Source organism: Crocodylus porosus, unplaced genomic scaffold (genome assembly GCF_001723895.1).
Source record: "Crocodylus porosus isolate Cpor-Errol unplaced genomic scaffold, CroPor_comp1, whole genome shotgun sequence".
NCBI classification, from domain to species: Eukaryota; Metazoa; Chordata; order Crocodylia; family Crocodylidae; genus Crocodylus; species Crocodylus porosus.
This window is the reverse complement of record NW_017728886.1, coordinates 240,898,224-240,912,864: the sequence shown is the minus strand read 5'-3', so window position 1 is coordinate 240,912,864 and position 14,641 is coordinate 240,898,224. Positions and strand designations below refer to the sequence as shown.

Sequence of the window (14,641 nt, the reverse complement as noted above, 5' to 3'; positions counted from 1 at the left end):
TACATATATAAAAACCAAAAAATACTTAATATTTTACAGGCCTATTGGCCTATGGTGGTGAGTAATGGTTCTATAAAGTCTAAGTGAAAAACTGCATATCGCACCAGATTTTATTGCTCCTGGGCACCATGTTTAGACATGCGCCTGGGATCTCAGCACATTGAGCTGGGTTGGAGCAGCTCCAGCTGGCAGGGGACCTAGCGGGATCATGTGTAGACACTGAGGCATTTACTGCAGAGCTAATTAGGCAACATTGCAGTAAACAACTCGTGTAGACATGCCCTGTGTTCATTTTGGTGTAGTAAAACTTCTTTCTGAGGCTAGAAATAGACCTCACCAAACTACGTAGATCAGCTGTCCCAGTACAGTTGATCCACTTCACTGGGTGAAACAGATGTTGCCCATAGACCCTACTCATATGCTACAGAAGATTTCCCCCGGATGACTTCTTTCAAGTGGAGAAAGCCAGGCAAGTACTCCCAAGGCTTGAGGGGCCTAATCCTGCATAGGAATTCTTAGGGAGCACAGAATTAGGCAGCTCGAGGATGTCCATGCTCTCATGCCTTAAAAACACAGACGTCTGCTGCTGAATAGCAGCAGAAATTGTTACCACCTAAGTGGCGGCCATCAATTTTACACAACTGCGGCATGATAAGGGGTAGAGGTGCACTGATACATCAGTCCATATCGTATCAGTATCAATAAAGGAAAATTGATGTTATCGGCAATCAGCTTTTTTTGGCTAATGTTGCCAATAATGTTACCAATAAATGCTGCATGCATGTGCATACCTGCGGCATGTATGCTGCCAGCCCAGCAGGTCCAACTGGTAAGTCTGTTGTGGGGAAGGGGTGGAAGAGAGGGAACGGGTGTTGGGGGGGCTAGTGCAGGTGCTGCACAGCCAAGGCAGGACAAGGCATGGGGCACAGGACTGAGCTGCACCTTGTCCAGAAGGGTGTAGATGGGGAGAGGGGCAGCTCCTGCCATTGCACGCACCCCTGAGGGAGGCACAGGAGGCATGTGCTCCCCAGATCTGTGTGCGGGGGGGAAGGTGGGCTGGGCCGAGGTTGCACTCAGGGCAGGTGGTAGTTCTGGGAGAGGGGCTACAACAAAGTCTGGGGTGGCTGTAACCCTCTCCGTAGCCCCTGTTCCAGCGCTGCTGCTACCTGCCCCGAGTGCAGCCCCAGCCCAAACCTCACCTGGAAGAGCCAGGCGCTGTCCCCAGCCCCAGCCTGTAGCGGCAATCTGCCCTCACCCCACATACAGAACTGGGGGCACACCCCCCCCGTGCCTCCCTCTGGGGTGTGCACAGCCCCCCGCCCTCCACATACAAGCCACTTACGGCTCCATCCTGCACCATGCCGCAGCTGGGCAGTACCTGATCCAGCTCTGCCCCACTCCCTCCCTCACCATGGGGGCCTCGATCTGCCTCCTCCCACCTCCCACCAAGACTTACCATCCAGATGGTGGGCTGCATATTACCAATCAGACCAGTATCAGTCAATATGGCTCATTAATACTTGGCGATCAGTATTGGCCTAAAAAAATCTTTATCAGTGCACCCCTAGTAATGGGCATGGATGTCATTTTGTTTGGCCTCTGTGCCACCATAAAAATTCTTATGGCAACACAAAGGCAACATCTGTTTTCACCCTAGAGATACTTAGTACCTTTTCCAGGAAAAAAATGGTTTTAAATTCAGTCATTACCTTTCCATGGCTTCAAATCTCATGCCAGTTAGTCGTTTAACTCTATGGCTCCCAGGGAACTGCCGTCTTAGCTCTTGAAGGCAGAACTACAAAAAAAGAGAAAGATTCTTCCAATCTGTAATGCAATTCTGAGTGACAAAATGATGAAAAAAGAAAAAACAATATTATAAGTCTCTTTTGTCACTAATACGTCCTGTCACAACTGGAGATTAATGCATATCAATACCTGCTATATGTACAGCCTACTATTTCCAAACTAATCACATCATAAAAAACAATGAGTTCTGGACACAGGCCCTAAAGTCCAACACTCAATAGGGCAGTGCAAAGCTTCGGTAGCCAATTCGCTTCAGAGGAGATTGGGCCCAATTTGGCGGCTGAAGTGCCAAATCCAATTGGGAGACCCATTAATCTCTCTGAATTGAATTGGAAACCTCCAAAACAATTCAGAGAGATTCAGAGATTTAGCCATAGACAGGCAATAGGCAGTGCTGGTGGGAGTACAGACAGGCAATAGGCAGTGCTGGTGGGAGCAGCTGGGGGAGCACCCGGACAAGCCCCAGTTTGAGCCAGCAGCCCCAGCAAAAGCCAAGGCTCATCCAGCTGCCCCTCAGGCTTCTTGCCCCCCCCCGCCACCAGGGTGAGGTGAGCAGTGCTGGCAACCCCTGGAGAAGCCACAGGGGCTGGGAGAATGAACAAGGACTCCCCCCCAGCTCCCAATCATTCTCCCCAGCTCCAATGGCTTCTCTTGGGGCTGCAAGCAATGCCTGCCTTGCCCCAGGTCGGGGGAGCAGCCAGATGAGCCACAGCTTCTTCCAGAGCTCATCCGGATGCTCCCCCGGTTGCTCCCGCTGGCACTGCCTGCCTGTATAGTTTATGGCCGAATAAGATTTGGCACTGCATATCTTCAGATTCGGCCAAATCGAATCAGGACAGCGATCTGAATCACCAAATCGAATCACTGTCCCTCTGAATCACCAAATCCGAAACCAAAGTGAATACTTTACACTTCACACCGGCCTAATACTCAGCCATCTGCAAAAAAAGTACAAATTGTATATGACGAAAAGCGTAGTGTACTTTTATAAGAATGTAAGCCATTTATTTAACTATATTCACAGAGAAACTGGCTTATCATCACTATAGGAAACAAAGGTGGGGTGGGGGGAACCAACTTGAGTCCTTGATTGACTAAGGCAACTGCCTGGAATGTGACTTTTGGATCAAAAGAAAATGGCAAGGCAGCAGCTCTCCCAGATTACGCTAGAGAATAGATACCTAGCACAGTCCACCTACTTTTTAGATAGCGAAGGAATTGTAGTCTGCTTGTCCCTGTGCTCCTGGCAGGCTTTCTATTCCAGACCCTGAGCTCTCCAAGCACAATGAAGCAAATAAATCCTAAGGTTTCCACTGGAACACTCCTTTTCATACCACTTACAATTACTTCATCCTTAAACACCTTAAAACACAGAGCTCTGGTGGACTTCTTTAAATATAAGCAATTACTCTGCCTTGTCCTATATAAAATTCAGTAGCAAAACATGGAACTGATTTGCAAACTTCAAAGCACAAGTTTTCCTCCTCATCTTTCTAGACAGAGTGGGATGCAAAAGGAAAAGTTGAGTGTGAGAGAAAAGAGGAAGAAGAAACATTCCCACCCCCCCTAGCTGCTTGGAGTACAAAGAATTGGGAAAGGCCAAAAGGAGATAGCCCTGAATGTAGTCACAGGGGGCCACAATAATCACAGAATGTTTTCAAGATTCTGTTAAGTATCTAATGAGACCAGTCTGCAAGAACGTAATTCATCTAATGAATAACTCCTGACTTAATAAAAGAATGGCTTAGTGGCACTCAGAGTGGGTGTTTTCTGCTCGTAACTAAAATTTGTCATACAAAGCTTCCTGTACATCACAGCACATTAAGCATGCATACAAAGCATACATCATATGAATATCTTTAAAAATCTGGGTAATCTTATGTAAAAACTATGGAAAAGCACTGACTTCTATCATCAAAAGAAAAATCTCTATTTTTAAACAGCAATCGGATCCAAGTGGGTGGGCACCCACACTACACATAAACCCACAAGGGACACAAAAAAAGAGACTGAAAGCAATCAATAAGACTGCGCTGGCACAGGAATCACATACGCAGATAAAACTACAGGATCAGGACATAAGGGTACAGCATTTACAAGAATAAGACAGACTCCATTAGGTCAAGTCACTGGATATTATTAAGTGCTCATGCACACTGTGAGACAGCTGGTCATAAGGGATCCAAACCATAAAGACAACATCAAAATTAAAGTATTACAAATAAAGAACTGCAGTGATGGAATGATAGAAAAACTAAACCAGCCACATTTTTAACTGCTCCAGATTCTTTCACTCCCTCCTCTACATGGATATTTTGCAAAATCTGGCCACTAATGTCCACTAGGATATATTTTATTAAGTGATATATAATTTTAAAAGTGCATATTCACATAGTGTACCATATTTGTACAAATACTGTCTGGTGCCAATTGTGTTAGTAGGTTTCCTCAAACACTTTATATTATAGTTTTGGACTTCCATTTACACCCATCATAAAAAAGAATCAGTGAAGAAATAAAGAATGCATAAGCAGAGGAGTTCTTCTTTTCTTATAGATGTAATTTAATTCTACAAAGGCAAAAAAGGTAAACATGGACTCCACCATCTTAGATATAGTTATAGTAAGTGTCTACCAACAGCAGGTAACCTCAGTACAAATGTGTGTAAAAAAGATGGAGCTGGCTAAGTGAAATATTGGCATGGCTATTTTGTGCAAGTGGAATAGAGATGACAGTAATAAAAAGGATAAAAAGCAATGAAGCGAGATGAATGGGTAGGTGGAAAACCATCTCAGATTCCTCTATTTGGAGCTGAAAAAACTCCTTTCCTTAAGAAAGATGCATCTCAGCTGTCAAGTGTTCAGTACTAAAAAGAAGAGATTCCAAAAGGTATTTACACACTCAGAGCTGCAGCTACAGTAAAAAACCCACATGTGATGTTAACTAGTTTGAATTAAATGGTGTTAAAGTAAATAACTACAAACAAAACCACATTTAAGTTTTGCACTAAGCTCAGCACAGCAACTAAGCAATTCTACTTATTTAACATCTTATAAGAAACACAACACAAAGTAAGAGGCCATAAATTCAATTCAACACCATTGCTCAGATTATTAGTATGTGGTAACTTGCATCTTTTATCCATGTTGGTCTATGTACAAACTTCACAAAAAGTTCTTATAAAACCCACGAGACCAAAATACACCAGAAAGATCAGAGGCTTCTCTCTCAGCTTATTGACTTGTTTTCATGACCGTAACTTATTTCATGGACAATAACATATTTAATTACAAGACAATAACTTATTTCATGGAACAGGAGAGGTATCCAAGAACGAGGAGTATACTTAGCTCACAAAAAGTCCAATATGTTATATAATATTATAACATGTACTCAGGTTTACCCTATGTGTATGAAATTCAAGATTATTAAACTATCCCTATTTATATAAAAGACTACCTTAGTCCAATTTCTTATAATTTCATAGGAATCAGTATCTAAAGCAATTTCTAAGTAACTATACAGAAGAAAATGCATTGCTTATAACAAAATGGGTTACTGACACTAGCACTGAAGAATGGGAGAATGTCTGGACAATGGTCCTCAAATATCCATATATACAACAATAACAGAAACTTATTTTAAAGTCCTGTATTGATGGTATCTCACCCCACTTAAAATTAAATGCATTTATAGTACAGGAACAGGCAAATGTTGGAGGGAGTGTGGCCAGGTAGGAGATTCTACCACATATGGTAGACATGTCTGAGGAATCAAACTATTCTGGAAAAAGGTGGGAGACAAGATGACTGAATTAACAGAATGCCGGCTAACAGATAATCCCTTTCTGCACCTTCCTGAAAACTCTGTAACATAATAAATTCATCACTTATTTTCAAGTAGCTGCAAGAATTACAACGGCAAAAGGTTAGAAAATAAATGACACCCTAAAAATCAGTGACTGGTTTAAAATAAATTCTGAAAGTTTTAATAATCGAAAACTTGTCCTACAAAGTCAGTCTTATCCAGGGGAGAAAGAAAAAAATGCTTATTTAGAAATTTGGTGGAAATTCTTGAAATTTTCTAAAAAGAATCTTCTCCTGTTTCCAAACCAGAAAGTTTGAGAAACTTCTTTAAATATTTAAATAGTGAAACTCTAGTTAACCGTTAAGAACAAATTTGGAGTAAATTAAAAGATAGTGAGCAGAGCTCTAAGGAAAAAGAAGGGTGAACTAGAGATGAAGAAACACGAAAGCTTAACCTTGACCAAACACAAAGGATCAGAGACTGAAAAGAAGTGAAGAAAAAAACAAAGACTTCTATGTACACTGACTTTGGTTAAGGGAAGACTGTTGATGGAAGATAGATATCTGTCTTTATGTTTATATATTTGGGGACTAGATAGTCTTTTAAATATGACAAGTTGAATGATTAATAACTCAAGTTTAAAAAAAAAAATGAAGAAAGCAAGACCAGAAGAGATCACCAGATAATCTGGTTTGAACTCTTCTATACAGGTTGTTGAGTTTCATCCATTTACACACTCCACCAAGGCCAACTGCCATCTGACACCCTGCAATTTGAGAGATGGTGGTGCTGGAAGGTGCAGCAACTATAGGATGGTCTCCTTTCTTGGTTTAAAGTAGCTGAAGCCTTTGCGGTACACTGTAGAGACTAGTTCCATTTCCAGATTCTGTGGGGCAGAGCTGTACTGCTACCCAGTGCGTCCACAGATGGTGGACAGTGAAACATTAGGAAATGTTAACTGTGAAATAAGCAGGGGTAACTGATGAATAAGCAGTCACTGACCAAGCAGCAGCAGCACCACCAGGATGTGGTAAAGACAGCAGATGGCAATGGTTGCCCTCCTGAAAAGCCTGCCCAGCTCCCGGTCCTCAATGGAGAAGCAGGTGGAAGATGATGTTAGAATTTCAATGGCTGTTAAGGCAGATGAAGGCAGCAGTGGAATAAGATCCCCAGTTATCTTAGTCTTCTCGTCATTGGGTCAAAGTCCCGTTCTGTCAAGACCTGTGTGGAAGCCGACGTGCGGCAGCTTCTCCACAATAAAAGAAGTCATATACAGACATCTTCCATTAAAAGAGCTTTTCCAGCACATTCCTCAAGCCCTTTGGCAATCAGCTAATGGTGACAAAAGCAAAATGGTGAGGTCTAGAAGCTCCTAGTCATGAACTGGCACAAAGGCGGAAGTTACGAGACGGTCAAGCACTTGGACAAGACAGGAGCGTGATTCAGCAGCTGTAACTGTGACTGAGCACCCCTCTTCAGCCGTGCTCACTCCATAGAAAAAGGTGCTCTAAACACAGCTTGTCTAATACAGTAGTCTGTATTTCTTCCTGACTTGATAATAGTGTCCATTGGGATCACCTTTACTGCAGTCAAAAATACCAAATTAAGAATCAAAAGCCATCCACTCCACATGGAAAAATGTCCCAGATGAAGTGGAGTCTGGTGATCCTGAATAAGCCTCATCATCAGCCATCTTTGGACACAGGTAAGTCAATCATCCTCAACTGCAAGGGACTGCTGAAGAAGTAAGAAGAAGATTCCCAGGCTTTTCTGGAAGAGTTTGCATTGGAAGCAAAATTAGCATGCAGAGATAGTTTAAGTTTTTTCCCCCCTCCCTAGATGCTGAGTGTTTTCTTTATACTAACATTTACATTTTGAATCAATAGCAATGGTGATTAGAATCCTACCTAATCCTTTCTTCTTTACATTATGATTTGTATATATCCAAATAAAAATCAGATAACTGAAAACCCATAAATTCTTTACAGCAAAATACTTTTTCCCTCCAAACAAAGAGATGGCAAGATTTGGAAGAGGTGATCACTGATGGTTACAACTCCAACTGTAGCTGCAGTGGCAGCTCTTCCTCTCTAGGACAAACCAGCAGAGGTAATGAAAGAATAAAAACCAAAGGTGTATAGTCAAAGAACAAAAAAGTTTAGGTTTATAATGCCATTTTCATACATCATAAAAGAGCAAAATAGAACACAACCACTTTTTTTCCATTACCACTAAATTTTAAGAATACTGAAAGCCTAAATCGCACAAATTGGCCTTCTCAATTTATTGTGCATATTTTTAGCTGTATTGCTCCTGTCAGTGTTAATAGCAATCAAGCAACTAAATTCATATGCATGACACTGATACATTACCTCAAAGTGTTTTAAAAACTGATACAATTTGAAAGGTTTTCAATAAACAAGTATTCTCTGTACAATATGGCAGCAATAATATTATTCCTGACATTCAACCCACATTAGAGTCGCTGTAAATAATTTTCCTAGCTATTGAAAAAGACATGCTTTGTCTAAACAAAAGTTACACAGTACGGTGGGTAGAGGCAGTTGCTTCCCAGCATATTTCTTGAGATTTTTTAAGTCCAAGCTACATAGTTCCTAACATCTTATAACTGTCTAAAGGGCTATCTGGAACAGATCCCCAAAAAGAAAATCTAAGGTTTGATTGAAAGTTCAGCTTGAATACTTACCAATGCCAAGTCATCCCGACTGCAGTCCAGGGCAGCAATCATCACCTGTTCATATATTATCCAAACTAGACACAAAAGAGACATTAAATGTGGATAATTGGTTTTCAGAATGATGGGAAACACCTAAAATGTAAATAAGATTAATGAATTCTGTCTCTGTGTATTTTTCCCTACCACTCCTGCAGGTCATTACTGAAACGAGGACATTTTAAACACACTGCTGGAATTAATTACAAGTACATTTAAGCAGTTTTATTGCCTTCAGTAATATAAAGTACCTCCTGACATCTTAAAAGGTGAAAAGCTCTAATTCTTTGCTTTTCCTAACATTATATCTAGAGTTTTCTAAACAGAACACATTATGAAATGCACTATGTCCAGATCTGGAGAGTAGCCACTCTTACTCAAAAGAAAAATAACTTTAACTGTTTCAATGCCCTTAATCCCCATCAATAACACCATCTTCCATCAGGCAAAGGAATTACTTAAAAATCACAAACAAATACATAATTTCATTAAAGCAATGCCAAGCATGTGACTTATAACAAGTCTAAGTTATAAGTGCACGGCACTGTACACCTCAGTACATTAACTGAAAAGGGGAAAAAAGAATAAAATTAACAGAGAGCACCTTGTGAGGTATCAGGTGTCCTTCAATTTAAGAAAATGGGAGTTAAGAACCCTTAGCATGCTGCAGGATCCTTCCAACACAAGGAAGACAAGTAACCAAGGCCTTCCACAAAGTGTAAAAAAAAACCCAATACTGCAAAGTTAACTATTTTTGTATGAAGTATTATTATAAAAATAACAAATCTTAGGAGGAGAAAAGATTTTCTGCTTCCCAGCCATGGGAATAAAGACAAAATAATGCTCAAAATATTCCATTTAATAACCCTGTTACCCAAAAGAACACAGTATTATTTTGGAACATAAGAATTGTCACCTGACGTAGCCCACTGGTCCACTTAGCCTGGTATTCTGTTTCAGGCAGTGGCTAGTATTAGATGTGTATGACAAGAACCCTTGTATAGGTGGTTATTTTTTTAAATTTTTTTATCAGGGTACATCTCTTCCTAATTTCTGTTACTGACTTTCCAGGACTTCAAAACCAAAGATTTAGATTTCTTCTATTTTTTGCATTTTTACTCCTATACAACAAAGATCTAGACTAGTGATACTCATGTTCCAGCCCTGCAGGTTGGAAGAGCAGTACCAGGTCAGTCTGCAGGCTAGATCCCACACAGGTTTGGGGCATGGGACCTTTAAATCCTGGAGGCTGCAAGTGGGAGAGGAAGTGGAAAACACCCTAGCCATGCCCTTGCTCACTCTCCCTTTCAGCATCCATGCTCTGCCACTGCGTGACACAGAATACTGGGCAAGATGGACCTATGGTCTGACCCAGTAAATGGCAGTTCTTATATTCTTATGTTCCCATGCACTAGCCCAACCTTGTGCAGCCTGATCCTGTGTGTCAATCTGATTTAGTGTACAGGGCCACGCTATCTAGCCCACAGGGGAACATTTAAAACAGCTACAGTAGGGATACCATTTGTACAGGGTTCTTCTTTAGATATATAGCTTTTATACCTACACTTTTACTCTCATGGCTGCTACATTTTACACAAGGATCTGGTTTAGATACAAAGCTGTTTAGCTTATCCACGCGACTAATCTCCAAGAGATATACTATTTATTTCGGAGAGCACTGGAAGTCCCTCTCGCTGCAAGAAAGTCAAACAAAACTTACAGGTGCAAAGTTGCAAGATAAAACTAGAGAGAATGCCATAGTAAGGGAAACAGCTCTATAGTTTCTGGGAGCATGGCACATTAAAAGACTTCTGGTCTGTAAGAAAACAAATGCAAGACCTTTTTAGGAATGTCTCTCTTCAGATTTTTGTTTTTGGGTGCTTGAAAAAGTCTATCTTTTTAAAAGTGAACAGAGATGGACTTGTTGAGAATCCCTGTGACTTCAGCTAGGAAATACAGTACAATCTCTGTTATCCGGCATCCCCTGGGAACGGGGGATGCCAAATAACAAAATACGACGGTTAATTGAGTGGTCCCGGCTGCTGCTTCTCACGCCACATCCGAGGCATCCCTCCACCCCTCCCGCGGCATCACTGCCCCTTCCCGCGGGGCAGGGAGGCAGGTCCCGCATAACCCTGCACAGCCTGTTATGCCCCCAGGCCATTGGGGCTCGGCAGCACAGGTTGCTTTGCCCTGAGCCACAGTGGGCACTTTATCTTACAAGTCAGCATGCCGGTTAGTGGAGCATGCCAGCTCGTAAGATACCGGATAACAGAACTTTTACTGTATATTTCATCACTATATTTGCAACAGCCAGCAGCAGCCATAGAAGAATGGGTGACAATAATTAAAGAATCAAAAGGAAAATTTATTAAGCTAACCAAATTATAAAAAGGAAAGATGCAAGAAGAGGAATGAACATTAAAAACAAATCCATGCATCACTTCCTGCATGAGATTTATATGAAAACCTGAAGAACTCTCTTCCTTTATGTTTTATATTGCGCTTATATAAAAAAGTGATATTGTATTATTGTGACATATTTCTAAATAATTCCCTTCTGGTCTGAAACACTGCATGCCAAGTTTCTGTCCAGTGAGAATTAGCATTATTTAGATAAAATCCCCTGAAAAGTCATTTTATGTACAACGGAAACCCAGGCACATCCTGAACTATAGCATCACAACTGCAATTCTATAATAAAAACAGCCTTTTTATTAATTTCTACAACATGGTATCACTTATGACTTAATGAATAACTTTTCCTCTCCTTATAAAAAATATTTTTGCATTCTTTGCCATCTCTCTGAAGAGCAGACAACCCAATGAGTGACAGCTAGATAAAAAAACCTTTGCCAAATGCTCATAAAGTATTCTTATGACTTGTGTGCCAATCTAAGTGTTCAATTAGGTATAATTTTTTCCACCTACTTCCTCCACACCCCATATTTGGGAAGCAAACCAAGGGCTGGGAATTCTAGCAGACTATTTCACTGAGAAAATAATATATGTAACTGACAACAGCACATACAGAAAGGTAATGCAAGAATAAAATAATATGGAGGCTGTAACAGGAGAACAGCAGGATAATAAACAAAACCAGATGCATATAATAAAAAGCTACAGTCAGTGAATGTTTTTTAAACAATTTTGACTTACTGTCATCCCCGAGCTTGGATGCATATTCATTAATTAACTCTTCTCCCACTTCCACTATCTGCTCACTGTTACGATAGTTTTCTTCCCTCCATTTCCTCATTTTATCACGCATCTCTGGAAAACAAAACATAAGACTGCTAGGGAGCAATGCAATGCAAAGCCCATATTTGCACTGACAAATGAGAAAGTATCTAAAAGTTCTTCCGAATTAATTTTAATTAATGCTAAAAGTGCTTGAAACTTTGAAATAGTATTGTAAAGTTCTATGGATCCTGTCCAAAGGAACAGTAAGGAATTTACTGAATTTCTATGTTAAGAAAATATTGAACTAATAATATAAATATCAAGGGTACAAAAATCAGACTCCCTGAAAAGGAAATTCACCTAACAACAGAGGTTATTCTAGCTTTTTTTTCCCATGCAGCGTAGATCAATAGTATCAAGAACATATAGGGAGTCCACAGAAACCCTTAAAAACTGCTATTTCCTTTATATATAGATATTAAAAATTATATTAAATCTTCATGAGGACTACCTTTGGTGTTCCCAGGGTCAGATGCTTATCATTACTTTCCAATCACAAGTTGCTTGCATTTTAATGTTGCTATATGACAGGGGTTTTCAACCTTTTTAAGGAGTGTACCCCCCGTGGTGGTAGCAGCCAAACGCAAGGGGTGTTGGGGGGGGGGGGGCTTGCACTCAGCGGCGTGGGATGGTGGATGGCAACGGCTGCATACAAGCTGCGCCCCCCACCCCAATGTCCAGCCGGCCAGGCAGTGCCAGTGTGGCCTGCACAGGGGAGCCGCTGTCCTTGTGCCCCAAGCCCTGCTCCTCGGAGGCAGCAGTGTGGGATGGTGGGTGGCAGCACTCCGTCCCTGCCTGCCCACCCGCATGTACCCCCAACACCTTTCCATGTACCCGCAGTTGACAACGCCTGCTATGTGACTGTAGTTTGTGAAGTACTTAGATCTTCCAGAATAGCAGCTACTGCTATAGAATTGTATTGTCCTGCAATACTGGGGGAAGGTGACACCATGGAAAGAACAATGGGAGAGAAAGCAAGTTTCTTCCCCTGAGAATTACTCAAATCTACCAAGAAAAAAAAAGCATCATAAACACGAGAAAAAAAGAATAAGTATTTTTATCATTCCAATTTATAACTATGATGTCTCTTTATCAGGAAACTTTCAAAGTATATTTCAATGCCCTCATGAATAAAACTTTCTTATAGTTTATAGTTCCTCTTATTTTTCTATCTGATAGTAATAAATAATGACTGACCTTATATGTTAATATATCTACTATTATTTACAATGCTCTCGCAAAGAAACTCAAGCACTGAATGCAAGGATGAAGTAATTCTGCTTTATTAAAATTCAGCAGATGACAGCATGTATGCATGCATGCACATATTTTTACAGACTTTTTATAGGATAAAATTTCTGGGCATTCTAATAAATAATTTAACCCCAGGACCATGACATTACCCTCTGCTATGGAAAACAGGTTTGGTGAGAGCTTTTAAATTAAAATTCTTACAGATTTACTTATCACATTTGCAAAACAATGCCAAATTGTTTTGTATTTATACCTCCTCTACAGGACTTCGGAAGAGAAGATTAGTACAAATATAAAAAATCATCTGTGAGGTACAAGAAGTAATTTAAAAATAAAAAATAAGTCCTGTAAAATTCATTTCTAGGAGTGTCCTATTGCTTCTCTGACAGAATGCAGCATGAAAAGCAAGCAAGAAAATGAGGACTTTCTAGAGCACAAAGAGAATCCGAAGTGAAAACTACCAAAAATAAACCACCATCTACCTAGCTAAAATAGAACAGATACCACTCTTATTTTCTTTTTAAACAAAAAAATGCACTTTTTATGGACCAAATCTTGAAAAAGGAAACTTGGAAGAGACTTTACTAACCTAGTCTTTCTTTACCTTCTAAAGCATATAACACAAAAAATATAATTTATCAGTCCCACAGTTGGGGTTTATTTAACACATTATATATTCTACTTCTTACTATGGAAATGTAACATGCAAAATTAGCGCCAGTGTTATATTTAAATGCACATCACTTGGGGAAAAATGCTCTGACAAGGCTGAATTTTGACAGTTTTCCTAGCATTTCAAAACACACAGGTTAATAAAATTGACAGTTCAGTATTAAACATAGGCGTTTTTCCATCTACTAGAACTGATCTCAGATCCCTCATAAAACTGTTACTGTGTTACATTTTGTATTTTGAAAGTCAACCAAAACCACCACAGGGTTACATTTCATGTGCACAAGTAATGTTAAATGATTCCTGACACATGACGACCCCTGGAAATTAAAAATTAGACAGCAAGAATGTGAACGAACACAAATGTTCACATGAACTGACAGGTTAAATACACAAAAAATAAACAAGTCATCCAATTTTCATCTATTCATTTACTTGGCAACCATTAAAATCTCCACACCAGTATACTTTTCAAATGTAATATCTAAAACGATTTATTAACAGTATTCGTGCCCACCATTCATCACCCAAATGTAGGATTTGCAAGGATAGGGAAAAAACAGCAAAAGAGTATGCTATATCACTTGATCATTGAAAATGAGAAAGCAAGTAAAAATAAATGTTTTAGCCCACTGGTTTTCAACCTGTGGTCTACAGACCCCTGGGGGTCCAAAGACTATGTCTGAAGTGTCCACAAAAGATGACTATGATCAATCAGACATATGTGAATACCCACACTTACAATTCAAATGGGGTCTGCCCCCTCCATTCAACATTTTTGTAGGGGTCGGCGGATGAATAAAGGTTGAAAACCACCATTCTAGGTCATGCAAATCCAATGAGAGGCGGGTTAGCTAGATAAAAAAGTGCAGCATTTGAATAGAATACTGAAGAAAATGATAAAAGCGTAGAAAACAATGTAAACGGTTACTGTTTTTCTTTCTTGCTGTGTGTGTTGGGAGGGGTCAAAGTTACTGAATTTTTTTACTAAAATGCATCAGATGTGAAAGTCAGTTATACTTTAAGTGTCCTGTGTAAGTACATATATATATGTACTATTTTATATGTATATATGTACTATATACTATATGTACTATTTTTATATATATATATATATATATATAA

At 39.9% G+C, this 14,641-nt stretch overlaps 1 protein-coding gene across 1 annotated transcript in view; it reads right to left on the bottom strand.

Annotated features, from left to right (window-relative positions):
• The window catches only part of EMC2 (ER membrane protein complex subunit 2), a 53,366-nt gene that overhangs the window by 26,903 nt on the left and 11,822 nt on the right, over window positions 1-14,641 (bottom strand). Inside the window, exons 2-4 of the mRNA XM_019551892.1 lie at window positions 11,507-11,620; window positions 8,321-8,385; window positions 1,710-1,795 (exon numbers count right to left, since the gene is read on the bottom strand). Of these exons, the coding sequence (XP_019407437.1) occupies window positions 1,710-1,795; window positions 8,321-8,385; window positions 11,507-11,620 (265 nt within the window). The remainder of the gene's footprint in view (window positions 1-1,709; window positions 1,796-8,320; window positions 8,386-11,506; window positions 11,621-14,641) is intronic.